Source organism: Mandrillus leucophaeus, unplaced genomic scaffold (assembly GCF_000951045.1).
Source record: "Mandrillus leucophaeus isolate KB7577 unplaced genomic scaffold, Mleu.le_1.0 Scaffold916, whole genome shotgun sequence".
Lineage (NCBI taxonomy): Eukaryota > Metazoa > Chordata > Mammalia > Primates > Cercopithecidae > Mandrillus > Mandrillus leucophaeus.
Window position 1 is genome coordinate 1,572,161 of NW_012109986.1, and position 23,443 is coordinate 1,595,603.

At 37.6% G+C, this 23,443-nt stretch overlaps 1 protein-coding gene across 1 annotated transcript in view; it reads left to right on the top strand.

Annotated features, from left to right (window-relative positions):
* Window positions 1-23,443, top strand: part of NBEA (neurobeachin) — a gene marked incomplete at its 3' end in the record, with an annotated part of 753,742 nt that overhangs the window by 700,516 nt on the left and 29,783 nt on the right. Inside the window, exon 49 of the mRNA XM_011969865.1 lies at window positions 18,788-18,955. Coding sequence (XP_011825255.1) covers window positions 18,788-18,955 — 168 coding nt within the window. The remainder of the gene's footprint in view (window positions 1-18,787; window positions 18,956-23,443) is intronic.

Sequence of the window (23,443 nt, forward strand, 5' to 3'; positions counted from 1 at the left end):
GATTCTCCTGCCTCAGCCTTCCAAGTAGCTGGGATTATAGGCATGCACCACCACGCCTGGCTAATTTTTTGTATTTTTAATAGAGACTGGGTCTCACCGTGTTGGCCAGCCTGGCCTCGAACTCCTGACCTCAGGTGATCCACCTGCCTCAGCCTCCCAAAGTGCTGGGATTACAGGCCTGAGCCACCACGCTCGGCCCCATTGAGGTAAATTTACATGCCAAATACCACCAACTTCTCAAGGTGTCAGTTTCTTATTCACAGTCTCCAGGATAGGTAAGTGGTGGTGGCAAGAGGAGCTGTGGAGAAGGAGAGGAGACAGGAGAAGAGAAGGAAATCAGAAGCCAGTCCCATAGGGTGAGCAGAAGATGGGAAGAGATGAGAATTGATCCAAAATTAGTATCATGGTCCAGCCCCAGCAGCTTTTAGGACCTGACTGTCTGTAGTCCCTGTTTTTGTATCTTTTACCCTCCACCCTCACCCGTAAGGCTTCCTTTCACTGCCAGGAAGCCCTCGACTTACAGCTGAGGAAATACCAGCTCCCTCTGCCCATCTGGCATGAGAGGAAGGGTGTCCTCCTTCAGTTTTACAAATGGAAGAAATGATATTTATTTACATTCTAAGCTTTGTAGTCATGGGATTTTAGAGCTGGAATACACCTTTATTTGGATGAGGAGACTGAGGCCTAGGAAGGAAAAGTGGTTCATGGAAAGTCTGAACCCAAGTGCTTTTCTGACTAACCATGCTTGATGTCACAAGTTGGAACTCTGAATGTACTGTCCCCTAGTTCCATCTTAAAGTCTGCAAAATTCCACCTGTAGTTTGAATTAAATATAATTTATAGATTGACTTGCGAACAAAACCATAGTAGAATAATACCGTTTCTACTGCAATATATATTTCAATCACCAAATTATAAAGAGACTTTGGAATATCTTGTTTGTTATTTGCAAACTGTATGTATCTGTGCTTGGATGGCCTCCAAACACCTAATTGTGACCCAGATTTAAAATTCAGTTTTCATCAGTGACGCTCTGGTCTATCTCAGTATACGTGTGATCAATACACAGGTTTTCTTTTTAAAAGTCTCTTTAAAAAACCTGATTCTCACCAGATGGTTTCATGTCATTTGGGTTTTAGAGAATTAACAGATCATTCATTGAAAGGAATAGCCTGAAAAAATGATATTATACTATAAAGACAATTTAAACTCTGAAGTAGGTTTTCCCTCTTTCTGTAAGAGAGAATAAAACACATGAATACAAATTTTGAGTAACAATTTTTAAAATTTATAATTGCTCGGAGTACTTATATTACACATAAATTAAATATAGCAAATAATTTACTCCTGACACTAACATGACCAGTTTAAGAACTGACTTCTGTTTATGTACACTTCTTACCTGTTATAACTTGTCTTTTTAACATCTGAAGTGCTGATAAGCAGACTTTAATCAAAGTGTGCTTCTTTAAAATAAGCCTCACTGTGTAGCATCCCCGTAAATTACACATTAATCCAGCCAGCTGTGTGCAACGCACTAGGAACTGTAAGAATTGCTCAGTGAAGCCGCTGTTCCTCAAATATTTACTCTCGCATATTCAAAAGAATTAAGTTTTACAACTAATATATGAAGGATACATATTATGCATCTCTGGAAATATAAAACATTCTCAGAAATGAATAGTCTATTTTAATAGTAAGTAGTAAGTTCCAACTTGTGTTCATGAAGGAATGAAAGAAGCAAGGCACTGCAGTTTCCCTGTATTCTAAACCAAATTCCTGTTACTTCATCATAGGAATTAATGAATCTGGTAAGACTTGTGAACTGAACCTTTATTCCATGGAGCTAAAGGCTTTATACAAAATTCTGCATATTCAGGATAATTAAACTGCCCCAGTCTTTGTTCTCTGCATCACCTGGAAGCAGTGCCGGGTGAAATGGATCCCATGTAGGAGTGCCTTACTTGAAAAGTGCTCATTGTTTCTGTGTTGTGCTTCTGCGTTTTCCTTGAAGGAAGCCTACAGAATAGAAAGGGAAAGCTACCTTGTGTATCAACAAAAAGCTGTATCCACAACACCTATAGCAGCCATTCTTAGTTGCTTCAGAATTAGAGCTAAAGGACAAGCCCCCGCTGCTGCCTCTGAGAACTGTCTTAAGCATCAGTGCTATGCAGAGACATCTCGCGAAATGTGGCTGCCTGACTCTGCAGCCGCTCCTCTCTCAGTGTCTCCTGTGCTGCTTCAACTTGAAGTTTTCCCTCATAGCACCTTTTTCATAGTTTCTGTTGCTCCAACTCCTGGTCGGTTTTCTTATCCTACTGCTAGGAAATGATCATACTGATCTCTTGCAGAAATAATGTGAGATATCTCTGGTAAAACTAAAAAGTTTAACCAGTTATCTACATATGTTCATACTTGCTGAAGGAATGTTTATTTGATGAATATTTATGTAATATACAAAGTCTAGGCACTAATATAAAATATCAGGTATTTAAATTTTCCATAAATTCCTTTAATATAGGCTTTATTTTTTATGTTGTTTTGTAACTTTAAAAGTTTCTAACTTTATATTGGCTGGGTAATTCATACAGGATTTAGTTCTTATGAAATAGGTTTAGAGAAAATGTGCTCTAGTATATTTATAATTTTGACTAGGATTATCTTCAGTTATTTGAAAGAGTTCTTTGTAATGAGCCTAAAGTATAAAATGAAAATGTCATATATTCCAAAGAAATGACATTCACAGCGGTAAAAAAACTTCCATTTCTTTGTATGGATTAGTATTCTGTATCTATGAGTATTCCCTCCTTCTTCTTTCAAACTGTCATGAAGAAATTCAAGGCAAAGATGACAAAATATTATAAAAAGTGATATCATTGATGATTAAATGCCCAACTTTATTATTGCATGCCAGCAATTGAACAGCAGGTGTTTGATGCATTTGTAGCAGACTTTACATGTCTACAACCTAATTTCATTTTTTTATTTTTTAAAAATGAAGCAGTACTTTGTTGTTTAAGTTTTGGACAATAACATATATACAATTGGTTAGAATTGTTTGTTTTGTAAATACAGTGCCAAGAATTATGTTTCACTGAAGAGCTGTGAAATACAAAATTTACTCTCACTAGAAAATCTGGAAAAGTCATACAGATACTTTTAGTAGACATTTCAATGAATTCTAAGGTCATTAAGTTTATACATCAAGAATTGGTCTAATTTATCCACATGAAGCTAGGTTTATTACGACTGACTTACTCATGAAACATTAATAAAGCATTGTGTTTAGTTCTAACCTGATTATAATCTGACCTTCTGACAAAGGACAGAAATAGAAAGTATCTCTGATAACATTACCCTAATGCTGGGTTCATCCATCATAATCTACCCTTTTAAAAATTTGTTTTAGAAAAAGGCCCTTTCACGGATGTGCATTGATAATCTCCTCTAGCCCTCAGCCCAGCAGATTCCTGGTGCTGCTGGGCCACGTGCAGGCTGTCTGCAGTCAGCAGAGCATGCACAGCAACTGAGGCAGGGCAAGCCAAGCTCCAGTGTGGCTCTGCTCGTATTGTATTATAGCCTTTACAGAATGTCTGTATTTCAAAGAAAATGTTTCCTTTTTAAGCCGGGTTTTTTTTTAAGTAGATTATACCCCAAATGCAAATGTAAAAATTTGCATTTGGGGTATAATCTACTTTTAAAAACCCCGGCTTAAAAAAGAATTTTGAGCAAATAACATAAGAATTTTTGGAAGTCTTATGTAGGAATTCAAAATATCAAGATAGACATCTTGTGTTTGAGTGCCATCTCTGGAACACCTGTTAGCCATGTGTTGTGCTGAACCTCTATTAACTTCAACAGGGATGGCACCAGGTTCTAGAGGCCAAAGAAGAGACCCAGAGCCACGAGCATGACATAGTTTTACTGGGAACTTACCTATTGGGGAAAGCCCAATGGTAGCAGGCTGGACAGGAGACCCATATGGCTCGGTGGCAGCAGACTGGACAGCAGAACTGCAATCACTTGTCAAAAAGCCTGCTGTTTATATCACATTTTTACTTAACACTCCCCCACCCAACCACAACAACCTCTGTCTGGCAACCTTCATTTAACTCAAAACAAAGGGCCTTGATTGCCATTATGGCCTGTGTTCCTTGAGATGGGCCAGAGGGGGCTCAGATATTCCTCACGGACAAGGAATGGATCTCCAGGTTGGCCACCCCAATTCCCTAGCTTCAGACTCTCAACTGCATTCAGGTGTGTCTGCCATACAGTGTCATTCTCAAGGTTTGCTCAAGTCATCACTGTCAGGTGCAGCTTACAACACACCATGACACTTGGAAATAAGACACCCTATCTCTTAGAATTGCAGTGTCCTCCTTATTTCTTAAATTGAGGACTTGTTCATTCCATAAGTCTTTACTGAGAGCTAGTTATGAGCAAGGCATTATGGAAAATACAAAGAATGGCCATGGATCCTACTCTAAGTGAAGCTAGAGTAGAGAAATTCCTTCATTCATTCCATAGTTATGAAGGGGCTATCATTCATTTCATCCTGCTCTGAGCTCTGGGAACACAAGGATAAGCAACTCAGTGAGTGGCTTCAGAAGGTTCCCTCTAGATAGGGACACAGACAAAATAAACAAACAGTCCCAGTAAACACTGATAGTATTTATTGAACAGATATCTGTTGAGTGTTCCGGGTGATGTTTTATGTGTTTGCAAGGATCTCTACCCCCCTGGAGCTTACTTTTGATCGAAAGGAGACAGGCAATAGACAATTTTTTAAAAGTGAAACATCTAGTATGTTAGAAGGTGATCGGTGGTAGAAAATAACACTGCAAGAAAAGGGGACCATGAGTACCTGCAGGGGAGAGCGGTCAGGACAGCCTCCCTATGAAGGGAGATTAGAGGTAGGCCTGGAAGAGCAGAGGGAAGGAACCAAGTGACTCTCTTAGGGAAAGAGCATTGTGGGCAAAGGGAACATTAGAACAAAGGCCCAGTGGCAGGGATGTGCTTGGCAAGGAGGCCGGTGGGCCAGGAAAGGGTGGGCAAGTAGGCACACAGTAGGAAAAGAGGACCAAGTAATAGTTGGGGAGCATCACACAGGGTCTTGAAGGCCATTGTAAGTACTTTGCCTTTTTACCATGAGTAAAATGTAAAGTCCTTGCAATGTTTTCAGCAGAAGAGTGACTGATCTTCCTTATGTTTTGAAAGGATCACTCTGGCTGCAGTGTTGGGAATGAATGATTCTGCAAGGGTAGAATCAGGAAGATCTGCTAGAAGGTATTGTGAGAGATGATGGTGGCTTGGACCGGGGGTAGCAGTAAAAAAGTAGTAAGAAATTATTGATTCTGGGTGTATTTTAAAATTTGAGCCTGTTATCTCCCTGGGAGTTACTACCAGTGGCTGTTTTCCCTCAGGTTTCTCTGGTCTTACAGAGGCAGGTGAAGGGTTGGGAATGAGCGTGCAGAGTAGTGACGGCTACAGCAGCAGAGATAGATAAATCTATCTGGGAGGAACATTTTAGAGAGTTCTGCTAGAACGAAAGCATGGGTGTTTAGTTCCTATTGTCAACTTGGCCCTTTAGCAGAAATTCTAAGCAGCAGAAATAGCCAGAGAACATGTGTATCCTCCACTAGACTGTAATCTTTTTCAGGACGTCGAATGCTTATTCGTCTGTGTGTCCTCCAAGGCTAATGTCTGACATATGGTAGGTGGTCAGTAATTTGGAGCAGGAGGGAGATTAGACTATATTCACCTTCTTTATTTGCATTTCAGTGGGATCTACTCCCAGAAATCAGAGGTTTTGTCTTGTTTATCACAGTATGCCAGGGCCTAGAACACTGCCTGGCACATAACAGGTGCTCCGTGTTGAACGAATGAATGTTCCCTCTGTCTGAAATGCTCTTCTCCCAGATGTCTTTACGGTTCATTTCTTCATCAGGGTCCTTAATTGTCACAAACTCAGGGAAGCCTTCCCTGACCTCCTCCTGTAAATCAGTAATCCTCCCCCCACTACATGTACTCCTTACTCCCCATCCTGCTTTTCTGTTTCCTTCGCACTTGTCACCTGCGGACACACCGTGTATCTTACTAATTATCTTAGTTTTTGTTGGTCTCCTCCCACTACAATGTAAACTCTCTTGCAGGGACTTTGGGTTTTTTTGTTCACTGCTATAATCTTACAGTCTAGAAGAGGGTCTGTCACAAAGCGGATGGCCAATCAATAGTTGCTGAGTGAATGAATGAGCTTCTTCCCCAGCCCTACCCTCATTCCTGACATTTCTTTTATTCCTTCCTTTTGTGACTATCACATCTTTTCCACTGCTTTAATTAATAAACCTATAAATATTTATTAAATAATTATTATCCAATGATAGGTTAAGAGTTATGGGAAATGCAAGATAAGAATTAGATAAAGTCCCTGTATTCAAAAGGCTTATATTCTAATTGAGGATATAGTATTAACTTTGGAAACAATGAAGTGCTAATTGACAATCATCCCATTCATTTGTACAGTACCTCGCAGTTTGTCGTAAAATGATTTCACAAGTAAATTTGCATGTGTTATCTTACTCTATTAAGTAACAGGAGGATACTGATGAAAAGTGTTGGATAGAAATTCATAGAAAAAAACAAGTGAGAGCTGAGAACACAGGAAGCAAACACTGAACTTGAGTAAGAAGGATGGGTAGGTCTTCAAAAAGCAGGAAGACAATGCTTTCAAGCCAGAGAGAAAGAAAGCAAAAGCTCTGAGGTCACACCAGCTGCTGTGTGCCTAAGGGCTATGAAGTGTCTGTGCTAGGGAAACTAAGGATTTGTATCAGGAAGTCCTGAGAAACAGTGGGGAAAGGTGGGATGGAGGTTTGAAAGGCCTGAGTCACATAGGTTATGCTGGGAGGAGCAGTGGCAGCTTTGAAATAGAGAATGGCAATGTGGACAGGATGGCTTGACAAGTCTGTCCCACAAGCAGGGCGCCAGACAGATTGGATTACAGAAGAAGTTTGAAGTAGGTTGTAGTAACCCATGTGGAGAGCTGTGAGGGCTAGAAATAATCTCCTGTCTTATACATCCAGAAACAGTCAAGTACTGGAATAATTTAAGCCCCTCAAAATAAACATCAAAGACAACTATATTGTCTCTGCTTAAAACGTTGAATTATTGAAGTTGTAGTAGCTACAACTTCAGTTAAATTATGAAAAGAAGATGGCATAGACACTACAGAAGTGACAATATGGCTTTCTGATTATCTACTTGAATATATGCAACTCTATTTAGAGAATTTTTTAATCCCAAAAGCAGATTTTTGAGGTAATGAAAAAAAGGGATGGGAAATAAATATTTTTGCTCCGGTCTAGAAGACGACATGGGTATTTAATATTCTTAAATGTTAAAATTCAGGAGAAATATTGTCTCCTCACAGTTAAATTCAGTAGTCTACTTTCTTTTTTTCATAAATTTCAGAGAAGCTTTACCCCAAACCTGCTAGAGAAAGAATTCTGTACCATCTAATACTCATGGGACAAAATAGAAATTAGAATGAGGGAAATATTATCCATCTAAGAGATATCCTCTCTAGTTTAAATATCACTCTTTATTTCCTTCCTTGCAGATCCCCAGGGCAGAGCTATGGATTGGGAATTGGTTTATCTAGGCTTAATGCAATTGCTTCTGCCTCTAGATATGCAAGTAGAGGGTAAAGAAAGCGATTAAGAGCTATATGACACTAATAGCTTAGTGATCAAGTATTTCTTTACATTTTTCCAATGTAAGTATTGTACTAAAAATCCCGTTTCAAAATGCCAAATGGGTTTGTATATAAAAACGATTCTGAAAAGAACAAAATAAACAGATACCAATGATCAGTCAATACTGTTTATCGTAAAGAGTCTTAATGTCAGGCTTCAGTTTTAGAAAAGTTGTTATATTTTAATTATTGATAGCTAATGTTCCATTCTTAGATAGTCATTTGATTTTGAACTAGATTTAGCTTTTAAATGTGTAAACTGTATCTTCTTTTCTTTCTGCACAGTAAGTGGCAAGATAAAAAATTGACAAGACTTTATTTAACCTCCTACCTCATTGTTTCTTTGTCATTTAAGTTTATAACAAAAAAGACAAAATTATTTAACTACAATCAATTATTTATTGATTCACTATGTTGCCTCTCTAATATATAGAACAGGGTAAATAACTATAGACATAAATATTTTTAAACTTAATTAAAGGCTATTATGGCTGGTTCCAAGATGACTGAATAGGAACAGCTCCAGTCTAGAGCTCTTCTGCATGAGCAATGCAGAAGACAGGTGATGTCTGCATTTCCAACTGAGGTACCAGGTTCATCTCACTAGGGCTTGTCAGACAGTGGGTGCAGCCCACCGAGCATGAGCCGAAGCAGGGCGAGGAAGTGCAAGGGGTCAGGGAATTCCCTTTCCTAGCCAAGGGAAGCTGTGACGAACGGCACCTGGAAAATCGGGTCACTTCCACCCTAATACTGCACTTTTCCAACAGTCTTAGCAAATGGCACACCAACAGTCTTAGCAAACGGCACACCAGGAGATTATATCCTGAGCCTGGCTCAGAGGGTCCCACGCCCACAGAGCCTTGCTCATTGCTATCACAGCAGTCTGAGATCGAACTGCAAGGTGGCAGTGAGGCTGGGGGAGGGGCTCCTGCCATTGCTGAGGCTTGAGTAGGTAAACAAACCAGCCTGGAAGCTCGAACTGGGTGGAGCCCACCGCCCCTCTAGAAGGCCTGCCTGTCTCTGTAGACTTCACCTCTGGGGGCGGGGCATAGCCAAACAAAAGGCAGCAGAAACCTCTGCAGACTTAAATGTCCCTGTCTGACAACTATGAAGAGAGTAGTGGTTCTCCCAGCATGGAGTTTGAGATCTGAGAATGGACAGACTGCCTCCTTAAGTGAGTCCCTGACCCCTGAGTAACCTAACTGGGAGGCACCCCTCAGTAGGGGCAGACTGACACCTCACATGGCCAGGTGCCCCTCTGAGACGAAGCTTCCAGAGGAACAATCAGGCAGCAACATTTCGCTGTTCAGCAATATTCGCTGTTCTGCAGCCTCCACTGCTGATACCCAGGCAAACAGGGTCCGGAGTGGACCTCTAGCAAACTCCAATAGACCGGCAGCTGAGGGTCCGGACTGTTAGAAGGAAAACTAACAAACAGAAAGGACATCGACACCAAAACCCCATCTGTACATCACCATTATCAAAGACTTTGGTCTTTGGTAAACTTATGATAGATAAAACCACAAAGATGGGGAAAAAATAGAGCAGAAAATCTGAAAATTCTAAAAATCAGAGCACCTCTCCCCCTCCAAAGCAATGCAGCTCCTCGCCAACATCGGAACGAAGCTGGATGGAGAATGACTTTGAGAGTTGAGAGAACAAGGCTTCAAACGATCAGACTTCTCTGAGCTAAAAGAGCAAGTTCGAACCTATTGCACAGAAGCTAAAAACCTTGAAAAAAAGATTAGACAAATGGCTAAATAGAATAAACAATGTAGAGAAGTCCTTAAATGACCTGATGGAGCTGAAAGCCATGGCACAAGAACTACGTGACACATGCACAAGCTTCAGTAGCCGATTCGATCAACTGGAAGAAAGGGTATCAGTGATCGAAGATCAAATGAATGAAATGAAGAGAGAAGAGAAGTTTAGAGAAAAAAGAGTAAAAATAAACAAACAAAGCCTCCAAGAAATATGGGACTATGTGAAAAGACCAAACCTACGTCTGATTGGTGTACTGGAAAGTGACGGGGAGAAATGGAACCAAGTTGGAAAACACTCTGCAGGATATTACCCAGGAGAACTTCCCCAACCTAGTAGGGCAGGCCAACATTCAAATCCAGGAAATACAGAGAACGCCAGAAAGATACTCCTCGAGAAGAGCAACTCCAAGACACATAATTGCCAGATTCACCAAAGTTGAAATGAAGGAAAAAATCTTAAGGGCAGCCAGAGAGAAAGGTCGGGTTACCCACAAAGGGAAGCCCATGAGACTAAGAGCAGATCTCTTGGCAGAAACTCTACAAGCTACAAGAGAGTGGGAGCCAATATTCAACGTTCTTAAAGAAAAGAATTTTAAACCCAGAATTTCATATCCAGCCAAACTAAGCTTCATAAGTGAGGGAGAAATAAAATCCTTTACAGACCAGCAAATGCTGAGAGATTTTGTCACCAGCAGGCCTGCCCTACAAGAGCTCCTGATGGAAGCACTAAACATGGAAAGGAACAACCAGTACCAACCACTGCAAAAACATGCCAAATTGTAAAGACCATCGATGCTAGGAAGAAACTGCATCAACTAACAAGCAAAATAACCGGTTAATATCATAATGACAGGATCAAACTCACACATAACAATATTAACCTTAAATGTAAATGGGCTAAATGCTGCAATTAAAAGACAGAGACTGGCAAATTGGATAAAGAGTCAAGACCTATCCATGTGCTATATTCAGAAGACCCATCTCATGTGCAGAGACACACATAGGCTCAATAAAAAGGGATGGAGGAAAATCTACCAAGCAAATGGAAAACAAAAAAAGGCAGGGGTTGCAATCCTAGTCTCTGATAAAACAGACTTTAAACAAACAAAGATCAAAAGAGACAAGGCCATTACATAATGGTAAACGGATCGATTCAACAAGAAGAGCTAACTATCCTAAATATATATGCACCCATTACAGGGGCACCCACGTTCATAAAGCAAGTCCTTAGAGACCTATGAAGAGACTTAGACTCCCACACAATAATAATGGGAGACTTTAACACCCCACTGTCAACATTAGACAGATCAATGAGACAGAAAGTTAAAAAGGATATCCAGGAATTGAACTCAGCTTTGCACCAAGAACCTAATAGACATCTACAGAACTCTCCACCCCAACTCAACAGAATATACATTCTTCTCAGCACCACATTGCATTTATTCCAAAGTTGACCACATAGTTGAAAATAAAGCACCCCTCAGCAAATGTAAAAGAACAGAAATTATAACAAACTGTCTCTTAGACCACAGTGCAATCAAATGAGAACTCAGGATTAAGAAACTCCCTCAAAACCACTCAACTACATGGAAACTGAACAACCTGCTCCTGAATGGCTACTGGGTACATAACAAAATGAAGGCAGAAATAAAAATGTTATTTGAAACCAATGAGAACAAAGACACAACATACCAGAATCTCTGGGATACATTTAAAGCAGTGTGTAGAGGAAAATTTATAGCACTAAATACTCACAAGAGAAAGCAGGAAAGATCTAAAATTGACACCCTAACATCACAACTAAAAGAACTAGAGAAGCAAGAGCAAACACATTCAAAAGCTGGCAGAAGGCAAGAAATAACTAAGATCAGAGCAGAACTGAAGGAGAGACACAAAAACCCTTCAAAAAATCAATGAACCCAGGAGCTAGTTTTTTGAAAAGATCAACAAAATTGATAGACTGCTAGCAAGACTAATAAAGAGGAAAAGAGAAAGAATCAAATAGATGCAATAAAAAAAAGGATAAAGGGGATATCACCACCAATCCCACAGAAATACCAACTACCATCAGAGAATACTATAAACACCTCTATGCAAATAAATTAGAAAATCTAGAAGAAATCGATAAATTCCTGGACACTTACACCCTCCCAAGACTAAACCAGGAAGAAGTTGAATCCCTGAATAGACCAATAAGAGGCTCTGAAATTGAGGCAATAATTAATAGCCTACCAACCAAAAAAATTCCGGGACCAGAAGGATTCACAGCCAAATTCTACCAGAGGTACAAGAAGGAGTTGGTACCATTCCTTCTGAAACTATTCCAATCAACAGAAAAAGATGGAATCTTCCCTAACTCATTTTATGAGGCCAGCGTCATCCTGATACCAAAGCCTGGCAGAAACACAACAAAAAAAGAGAATTTTAGACCAATATTTCTGATGAACATCAGTGCAAAAATTCTCAGTAAAATACTGGCAAACCGAATCCAGCAGCACATCAAAAAGCTTATCTACCATGATCAAGTGGGCTTCAACCCTGGGATGCAAGGCTGGTTCAACATACACAAATCAATAAATGTATTCCAGCATATAAACAGAACCAAAGACAAAAACCACGATTATCACAATAGATGCAGAAAAGGCCTTTGACAAAATTCAACAGCCCTTCATGCTAAAAACTCTCAAAAAATTAGGTATTGATGGGATGTATCTCAAAATAATAACAACAGACCCACAGCCAATATCATACTGAATGGGCAAAAACTGGAAGCATTCCCCTTGAAAACTGGCACAAGACAGAGATGCCCTCTCTCACCACTCCTATTCAACATAGTGTTGGAAGTTCTGGCCAGTGCAATCAGGCAGGAGAATTAAATAAAGGGTATTCAATTAGGAAAAGAGGAAGTCAAATTGTCCCTGTTTGCAGATGACATGATTGTATAGTTAGAAAACCCCATCATCTCAGCCAAAAATCTCCTTAAGCTGATAAGCAACTTCAGCAAAGTCTCAGCATACAAAATCAATGGGCAAAAATCACAAGCATTCTTATACACCAGTAACAGACAAACAGAGAGCCAAATCACTACCATTCACAATTGCTTCAAAGAGAATAAAATACCTAGGAATCCAACTTACAAGGGATGTGAAGGACCTCTTCAAGGAGAACTACAAACCACTGCTCAGTGAAATGAAAGAGGACACAAACAAATGAAAGAACATTCCATGCTCATTGATAGGAAGAATCAATATCATGAAAATGGCCATACTGCCCAAGGTAATTTATAGATTCAATGGCGTCCCCATCAAGCTACCAAAGACTTTCTTCACAGAATTGGAAAAATCTACTTTAAAGTTCATGTGGAACCAAAAAAGAACCTGCATTGTCAAGACAGTCCTAAGTCAAAAGAACAAAACTGGAGGCATCACGCTACCTGACTTCAAACTATACTACAAGGCTACAGTAACCAAAACAGCATGGTACTGGTACCAAATCAGAGATATAGACCAATGGAACAGAATAGAGCCCTCGGAAATAATACCACACATCCACAACCATCTGATCTTTGACAAATCTGACAAAAACAAGAAATGGGGAAAGGATTCCCTATTTAATAAATGATGGGAAAACTGGCTAGCCATAAGTAGAAAGCTGAATCTGGATCCCTTCTTTACATCTTATACTAAAATTAATTCAAGATGGATTGAAGACTTCAATGTTAGACCTAAAACCATAAAAACACTAGAAGAAAACCTAGGCAATACCATTCAGGCCATGGGCATGGGCAAGGACTTCATGACTAAAACACCAAAAGCAATGGCAACAAAAGCCAAAATGGACAAATGGGATCTAATTAAATTAAAGAGCTTCTGCACAGCAAAAGAAACTACTATCAGAGTGAACAGACAACCTACGGAATGGGAGAAAATGTTTGCAATCTACTCATCTGACAAATCTACAAAGAACTCAAATTTACAAGAAAAAAGACCCATCAAAAAGTGGCAAACGATATGAACAGACACTTCTCAAAAGAAGACATTTATGCAGCCAACAGACATGAAAAAATGCTTATCATCACTGAACATCAGAGAAATGCAAATCAAAACCACAGTGACATACCATCTCATACCAGTTAGAATGGTGATCATTAAAAAGTCAGGAAACAACATGTGCTGGAGAGGATGCAGAGAAATAGGAACTCTTTTACAATGTCAGTGGGACTGTAAACTAGTTCAACTGTTGTGGAAGACAATGTGGCAATTCCTCAAGGATCTAGTACTAGAAATACCATTTGACCCAGCCATCCCATTACTGGGTATATATCCAAAGGATTATAAATCATGGTGCTATATAGACACATGCACACGTATGTTTATTGTGGCACTATTCACAATAGCAAAGACTTGGAACCAACCCAAGTGTCCATCAATGATAGACTAGATTAAGAAAATGTGACACATATACACCATGAAATACTATGCAGCCATAAAAAAGGATGAGTTCATGTCCTTTGTAGGGACGTGGATGAAGCTGGAAACCATCATTCTCAACAAACTGTCACAAGGACAAAAAAACACCACATGTTCTCACTCATAGGTGGGAATTGAACAATGAGAACACTTGGACACAGGAAGGGGAACATCACACACCGGGGCCTGTCATGGAGTTGCAGGAGTGGGGAGGGATAGCATTGGGAGATATACCTAATGTAAATGACGAGTGTAAATGACGAGTTGATGGGTGCAGCACACAACATGGTGCGTGTATACACATGTAACAAACCTGCTTGTTGTGCACATGTACCCTAGAACTTAAAGTATAATAAAAACAAAAAAAAGAAAAGCAAAAAAAAGACTATTATGAGCATCTATGAGCTAATAAATTTTAAAACTGAGATGAAATGGATGAATACTGAGAAAAATATTTAAAATGTCAAAATTGAGACTTCCAAGACTTACGGAAATGTAAATGGTAAAATCTTCCCATCCCAACCCCCCCAAAATTCAAGGCCCAAATTACATTACACGTAAATTCTACCAAATTTTCAACAGATAATGAATTCATTTTCTTATACCAGTTGTTTCAGGAAACATGGAAAGCTATCCAGCTAGTTTTATGAGGCTAATGGGATCTCAATTCCAAAAATAGTGAAGGGGAGGAAAAAGAAAGCATGCTCATTTCATATACAGCTCTAAATATAAAAATTCTAAATGAACTATTATCAATGTTATTAAATGTGTGTGTATATGCCTGTGTATGTGTATATGTCTGTGTGTGTGTGTGTGTGTGTGTGTGTATGTGTGTTGCATCAGAACTAAGTAGAGTTTAACCCTTAAGATCAGGAAAAAGACAGGGATTTTCCACATCACTACTGCTGTTTTACATAGTTCTTAAGGCTAAGAACAATTCTATAAGAAAAAAAAAGTTCTAGGTATAACTACTGAGAGTTGCTACAAACACAATCAACTTCTAGAAATCAGTATCATTGTTCTACATCATTAATAACCAAGTATAAAATATAGTTTTAAAGTGTTACAGTTGCGTCGAAATTTATGAAGTATCTGGGAATAAACTTAACCAAGAACACTAAGATAAAACTTTTATGGACAAAATTTTAATTTTGAACTCTAAAAAAGGACATAGAAAATGATCTGTATAAATCAAGATATTTGGGGAGCTTGGATAGTAAAACCTAATATCAGTGTTCACAAATTAATTTATAAATTTACTGGCATTCCAATCAAATTCTTTTGATATATCTATGCCCTTAATGTAAAAGTTACGAAGAAGAATAAATGTTCCTGAATAGCCTAGTTAATCCTGAAAAAAAGAATAAATTCTACCACATGTTGAGATATGTAAGAAATAAGGTAGTTAAGATAAATTGAGGTAATAATAGAACTTAAAAATATAGAAAGCTGGACACACACATATGTTGACATGATAAATACAGAGCAAAAGAATATAAAGATAAGATAATAATAGAAATGAAAAATATAGAAAGCTGGGGACACACATATCTAGACATGATAGATACATAGGAGAGAGAGCAAAAGAAAAAGGAGGAAGGAGGCTGGACTTCTTCTATGTAGATTATGATATTATCTGTAAATAATGAATGTTTTATATCTTCATTTCAAATATATATTCACACAGTAAAGATAACACCATACATCTCTGAGAAAAGGAATTTTTGTTTAATAGATGGTATTGGAAAAACTGACTCACTGTATAAACAAAAATAATACTGGACCCATATCTAATATCACATATGAATGAAAGTAGATCTAGATTAATTAAAGATCAAAATATAAAAAGTAAAACCATAAATATAAAGCTAATTGATAAAAATATAGTTATCTCTGTAATTCAAGACAAAACCCCAAAGCATAAACATTTTTAAAACATGATTTGATGATCTCAAAATTAAGAAAATATATGTAACAAAGAACATGGATAAAGTTAATAGATATATGACATTTGGGAGAATGCATTTGCAGTGTTTCAAACCAACAAGGAACTCTTACCTAAAATATGTAAATCAGGCTAGGTGCAGTTGCTCACATCTGTAATGCCAGCACTTTGGGAGGCCGAGGCAGGCAGATCACATGAGCTCAGGAGTTTGAGACCAGCCTGGGCAACACGGCAAAACCCTGTCCCTGCAATACAAAAGTACAAAATACTAAAATACGAAAATTAGCCAGGCATGGTGGCGCATGCCTGTAGTCCCAGCTGCTCGGGAGGCTGAGGTGGAAGGATCACTTGAGCCCAGGAGGCGGAGGTTGCAGTGAGCTGAGATCGCACCACTGCACTCCACCCTGGGCCATAGAGTGAGATCCTGTCTAAAAATTAATAATAATAAAATTAAATATATAAATCAACAATATAAAGACAAGAACCTTCATTTTTTAAATGAGTAAAGGATATGAACAGGAAATTTACAGAAGAGGAAACCCAAAAGACCAACAAGCATATTAAAAAGATATCAAATCTGTTAGTAATTTGAGGAATGCAAATTAAAACAATGAGATATTATTTTGTATCTCTTATACTGGCCAAAATTAGAAACCTGGATAATACTAAGAGTTGGTGGAGATAAGGTGTATAGAAACTGTCATGCACTGCTAGAGAGTGGGCATTGATGACTCACATTAAGTATGCACTCCCAGTTCTACTCCAGATTATAAATCCCAAAGAAATTCTCACAAAGATCCAAAAGGGGCATTTATCACAGGCTTGTGTCATGGGGATTAGAGGCAGCCTGGTGTTTGTTACCAGGGGAGTTTTGTGCAGCCATGAGAAGCAATGGGCTAGTCACACAGTGACACAGGTAGATTTTTAAAATAATACTAAGTGAGAAAAGTAAGGAACAAAATGAAAATTTTAACCCTATATATTTTTATAGTTCAAAAGTATATCCACAAAAGAATGAGTAATATTTTATAAGGGCACATGCAAACAAAAGGAGAAACATTAAATACATGACAGTTATTGCCTAAGATAGTGGAAGGAAATGAAAATAGGAGATGGAGATAAAAGAGAAAAAATATATTTTAAAAGCTCAAATTATTGAAAAGTCATCATTTCCCACTACCACTCATGATTCCATTGGGTATTTTATTCAATAATGGTTTTACTCTAATAGAGATAATAGTAAATTTCATCGAACCTTTCTTTAGTGGTATCTATAAGATATATTTGTAATGAATGCTGCTTAGCTGATCATGTTGGTAAAATCTCTTTTAAATTTATCTGATTCCATAACTAATTTGAATTCCTGTGAATAGGTTTAAGCAATAGTTACTCAATAATGAACCTATATTTACTCATTTTTAAATCCGTTCATTTATTGCATCAGACACTGAAAATGTTACTAAATACTTAGACTGACCTTTTTCTTAATTGAATAGTTATAGAGAATCAACAAAATCATTTATACAAATTGACCAAACTAATATAGACATAATACAGAATTTTAACCATCTCTTCTTTTGGACTTTGTCTCATTTCCTATGTTCTACTCTGAACTGTTATTTCAAGATGGATGAGATAGACAGTATAGAAATTCTGTTTAGCTTTAGTACGGAAACTGCTCTTTCACAAAATGTCATTGTTTACATTGCTGAATGAGAAACATCCACACTAATTGGTGTAGATGAAATACAAAAAATGTTGAAAGGAGTAAATCAGGAAAGGGATTGAAGGGAATAAATCACTAGTTAAATGCAATCACAGGAAAAGTTGAAAAGTATTATTTATATTTTATATACTTAAAAAATGAAAAGCAGTTTTTGGCAATCTAATTTAAGAAATCATTTATTCATTAAGTGAATTCCAAATTGGTTTCAACACCATGGAAATCACAGAGAATGACTTTGTTCACATAGTTAGTGACAGCCATAATTTAGAAATTGTCTTATATGGCTATGCATAGCTGAAATTGACGAAGCTAGATGTCCAGCTCTTTTTCATGTTGAAATCAGTGTCCTGTTTAAATCAACAGGAAGTTGATGATAAATGACTGCAGTAAGTGAGAGGCGTAGTGAGCCATGCACCGTCACTGCTTGTTTCACAGACCTGAGCAAGACTCCCTGCCTACTGTCAAGATACCTCTGGGAGGCTTCTGATGGCTTCTTAGGAAATAAAAAGGCCTTTTTTTTTTTTTTTTCTGTTTATGGAAAGTTAGTATGGCCCTTGATTCTCAGTAATTTATATTTCTTTCCCATTAGTTAGCAAACATCCAGAATTGCCCACTGATTCCTAAACTGTATAACAGCTGAGTTAATTCATAGCAGGAGAAAGACATTCCCTGCTAGTCATCTCAGAGGTAGGCTGGAGGACTTCAGGCAGGAAAATAAATGTATATCAGAGTGTCTCATAAAATTGCTTCATTTCAAACTAATATTTAAAAATGAGAAATGAAATTGTTGTAACATGGTATTAAAAAAGGTATTTTAAATTATTTTTCTTCTAAACCTGAGTGTATTTTTATAAGAAATGTATTTATATTAAATCATACTGTGTACCTAATGGAGCCAAGAGAAAGTTTAGCATTTTAGAAAGATAAAATTTTCATTTAGGTCTCTGTAAAATACTGCTGAGGGAGTGTTTTTCTATTTCTAGGAACTGAAGATCTGATACATATAAATCAAGTATAGAAATGTAAAGAGCATATTCTCCTTTTTATATATAATATTTCAAAGTTAAAAAAAGAAAGGATATGAAGTTCTACTAAGTTTTAATGGTCTCTCATTTCTTCCTTGACTCATTTCAGGCACTAGAAAGTGAATTTGTTTCTTGCCAACTTCATCAGTGGATCGACCTTATATTTGGCTATAAGCAGCGAGGACCAGAAGCAGTTCGTGCTCTGAATGTTTTTCACTACTTGACTTATGAAGGCTCTGTGAACCTGGATAGTATCACTGATCCTGTGCTCAGGGAGGTAGGTGTTAAGTCCTATATTATTCCAAAAATTTCTGTCATCTCTCAAACACAAATTTGACATTCCATCTCTTTCTGTATAATTTTTTTTTTCAACGTAACTTTTTACAAAACATAGATTTCAGGTTCTTGATGTATGTGGAAAAATTGAAAAAAGGCCCAAAACAAGTAATGAGACCAGTATGTGGTTCCTTTTTAACTTGCAGACACTTTTAATATACTTCTATCTCTGTATTTTATTTTTCTTCAAAATTTACATTAAAATATGTAATGCTTTATGTGTGTTAGTAATAAATGAAACCTAGCTGAATATTTAAATAGGAATATTTCACATTAAAATAATCTGCCACTGTGGCTATTCTTAAAAATAAAAGCACAAGTGCTGGGATTTCAGTGGCTCTTGCCTGTAATCCCAGCACTTTGGGAGGCCAAGGTGGGCAGATGACTTGAGCCCAGGAGTTCGAGACCAGGCTAGCCAATATGCTGAAACCCCATCTCTACAAAAAATACAAAAATTAGCAGGCTGTGGTGGCGCAGGCCTGTGGTCCCAGCTACTCCGGGGCCTGAGGTGGGAGGATCACTTGAACACAGGAGGCAGAGGTTGCCATGAGCCAAGATTGTACCACTGCACTCCAGCCTGGGTGACAGAGTGAGACCCTGTCTCAAAAACATAATAAATAAATAAAAGCAATATTTCTACCTTTTAGACAGAATACTCAAAAAATACATGAATGAAATAGATGCGGTTATGCTATTTTATTCCTATGTGTTCTCAATCTGAAATGTTTATGGCTAACAGTTGGGAATTATGTGCTGTAGTATGTGTATAGTATTTTTAGTGAAAATATTCATATAAAATATTGCTTAAATCACTTCTACATTGCACAAAATTTTAGATAAGTGGAAAGAGTGAAGATACAACAGCTGCTACATAAGTGTTGCTTCAAGGAAGTAATATCCCAGTCTTCCATTCTACCAGATATCTGCCATCTGTTGTATGCAAAACAAGTAATCATTTCTGCATCTCCAGCCAGTGGAATGCTTTTCTTATTTTTTATTTTAGAGGTGGAAAACTTGTAGATTGGAGCAATGAAGCTCTACAGAAAAATTTGCATTCATAAGTTTATTTCTTATATACCTCTATAAAATTAAAATGACTCTTTGCATGGTTCAAACAGAGAGGAGGAAAAGGAAAGGAAGAGCCTCATAATCATTGATCCTTGGACCCTTAGGGCAATATTCTGAGAACACGTTGCAAGCATATTATTAGGGGCAATATTGTGCCATATTGTGTGCACAAGAAGATAAAATTATTGCCTGAAGCCAAGAGAAAAACATAGAGACAGAATGAATGAATGAATGAATGAATGAGAGAGAAGGCAGGTATTATGAAATAAGGAATTTTCTCTGCAAATCGTTACACTCACCCAACTGAGTATCCCCAGTTGTGTATAAATTGTAATCAGATTATTTGGTAGGAGAAATTCTGAGCTTAATTATTCTCTTAACTATATACCCTTGCTTATCACATGCCTGTTTTATTAAATACTTTATAAACGAAATTATTCTAAGGCTGATACCTTTTAGAATCAGGAGAAAAATAATTGTAATAGTTCATCTTTATATTCCAAGATCAACTCTAAATTGTCTTTTGACTTCTAAATGTCATAGACATTTCTGCTTTGGGATATTTTCTTATACATTTTTACCCATTATAATAAAGTTCTGTTCTTATAAAGAAAGTTAAAAGTTAATCCGGTTGGGCAAAACAAATTAAATACATTAAATACAAAATAAAATAAATTAATACATTAAATACAAAATAAAATACATTAAGCATCTTATACGTGATGAAAGTGCAGGGCAGCATTAAAACTGACAGCAAAATAGCAGGTTTTTCCAATTTAAATGAGGGTTTAAAAATAGATAACTGAAAGAATTTGAAAATGGAATTAAAATTGAAACTTTCTCTACATGGATACAGTGTTCATTATTTGAATCTTATCAAAATACCTGTTTCTACAAAATAACACGTCATTGCTTTGGACAGTGAAAAAATTGTGTATAAGGCTTTGTTAATGTAGAACTTCTTAATGAAACATTACATAGAAATGTAAACATTAAAAATTGTTTTCTGTTGAATGGGAATGGTTGAAGCATATGTTGGCATATTATATAGATGGTCTGAACAATATCTTGTATTACAGCTTTATGACCTTCTAGTGATGCAGACTGTCTGCTGCTAGGGTGCCTCAGCTCAGGACTCTGTCTCCTTTCAGCATGCTCATTCGAAGCACATAATTGCCAGACACTCAGGTTTCATTAGAGACCCAGAGTCATACTGTGAAATGTATGTTCTTTCTCCCCAAACCCCTTGCCCACTTCCTCAACCCTATAATTCTGTGTCAGTTCTTAGAACACTACATGTGAAGGAGCGCATACCTGGAATACTCTTACCTCCCTTCCCCCACCCCCCAGAGGCCTGAGCAAACATCAGCAGAGAGGTTTACCATGGACCTGTGTGGACTCAAGGTTGCTCAGGAAGAGCCTCTGTCTCCTTGTGACCACTAGGGGGCCATTTAGTACAGTGTAGACATAACAGATTAAATGATTTCAAGGAATGCTAGTTAATTTCCCCTCTCCCACTTCCCACCATTCACCCCTGTAATATATTCCCGTTGCTGTTAATGCCAGTTAGCCAAGTAGAAGCTAACAGATTCCCACAAATAGTTCTGCAGTAACATTTAAGAAGGTGAGGAATAGTGTCCTCCAAAGGACAAGAGCCCACCTGAATCCTGTGAGCTGGGTAAATGAGGCCAAGTCATTCAATTTCACTTTACCTCAGTTGCTGTCTCTGTAAATACATCTATTGTTATAAGAAAGAACCCAGAGAAAATGGAGTGAAGTACAGCATATTCATTATTTAGTGGTCATTATGCACCCTTACCTATATGCAACCCCTGTGAGTAGACCGTGTGGGAGGTACAATACCTTTTTTTAAAACATTCCTGTTGAATTCCTGGAGGTCTTGTATTGCTGTGTTGTGACTTGAGAGAGTTGATTCTCACCTAAGTGGCTGGACACAGACTCTTGGAAAAAGCAGAGTTTAAAGATATTAACCCTTTTATTGAGCTCAATACATTTATTTTATTTGATAATGTTTAGCTTCGTATTTTTAAAATACAAAGATTATACATTTCGTATAGATAAAACCAAAGGAAGGCTAATTATGGTTACACTAAACCCCAACTAGCCTAAGATGGATTTTTTCTTGCTTAAACACTAATTTAAAAAGAAAAATATTTAATATATGAATATCTATATATGTCTCCTTTGTTAAAAAAAAAAAAAAAATTCTACTACCTGCCTATAAGTTTGAGTTTTGAAGTTAGTGCTAAAGTTTGAGAAATGGCTTAAGGTTATGGATTCATTCTTCCTTGACAGGTGAAATCATGAAGCAGCACTAACCACAGCAATTATGGCATTAAAATGTCAAGAAATTAGAGGTCAGAATAACAGATAATTTTCTTCTCTATGTCAGATTGAAAATTGACATTCTTTGACAGTTTAGGAACTCTGGCTGAGAAAATTATGACAGCTTAACTTATTTTATACTTGTAAAGCAGTAATTGATAATAAACTTTACCATGACAGCCTCTGGGCAGAAACATGACAGAACAGTTCTGGTACAAAGCTCTTCTTAATATGTAAACACTAGATCTGTTGGATAGTAGATATTATTTAAATTGTCTGAAGTCTTGGCTTACATCATAATCTTCTATGCACTTTTTTCATAGATGAGCTGTACTATTTGAGCAGTGTTTTCCAAGCATTATAAAGAATATTTTTTCTTATCCATTTTTATATATTAATAAAAACTATAGGATTTGATTTATATTTTTTACTTACTAAATGATGACCAAGAAACTTCATCCTATGACCTGCTTAGGAAGGAGAATATTCTGGTTGGTAATCATTTAGTCCCATGGTTTTTTAACACCTTGATGCTCAAATGTAGCCCATAACCCAGCAGAATCAGCATCACCTGGGAACTTGCTAGAACTTCAGCCTCTCAGGCTTACCCAGCCTACTAAATACGGTTAATGAGATCCCCAGGCAACTTATTTGAGACATTAACTTTTAAGCAGCACTGCTCGTGAGCTGAGATCGTGCCACTGCACTTCAGCCTGGGCGACAGAGCAAGACTCTGTCTCAAGAAAAGAAAACAAGAAGCACTGCTCTACTAAAAGTGTATTAGAATCATTTGGAAAGCTTTTTTTTTTTCTTTTTCTACAAAAGTACAGAGAATGGTACAATGAACCTCCATGAACCTCTCACCCAATTTCAAAAAAAATTTTTTTTTTTTTTGAGACGGAGTTTTGCTCTGTAGCCTGGGCTGGAGTGCAGTGGCCGGATCTCAGCTCACTGCAAGCTCCGCCTCCCGGGTTCCCGCCATTCTCCTGCCTCAGCCTCCGGAGTAGCTGGGACT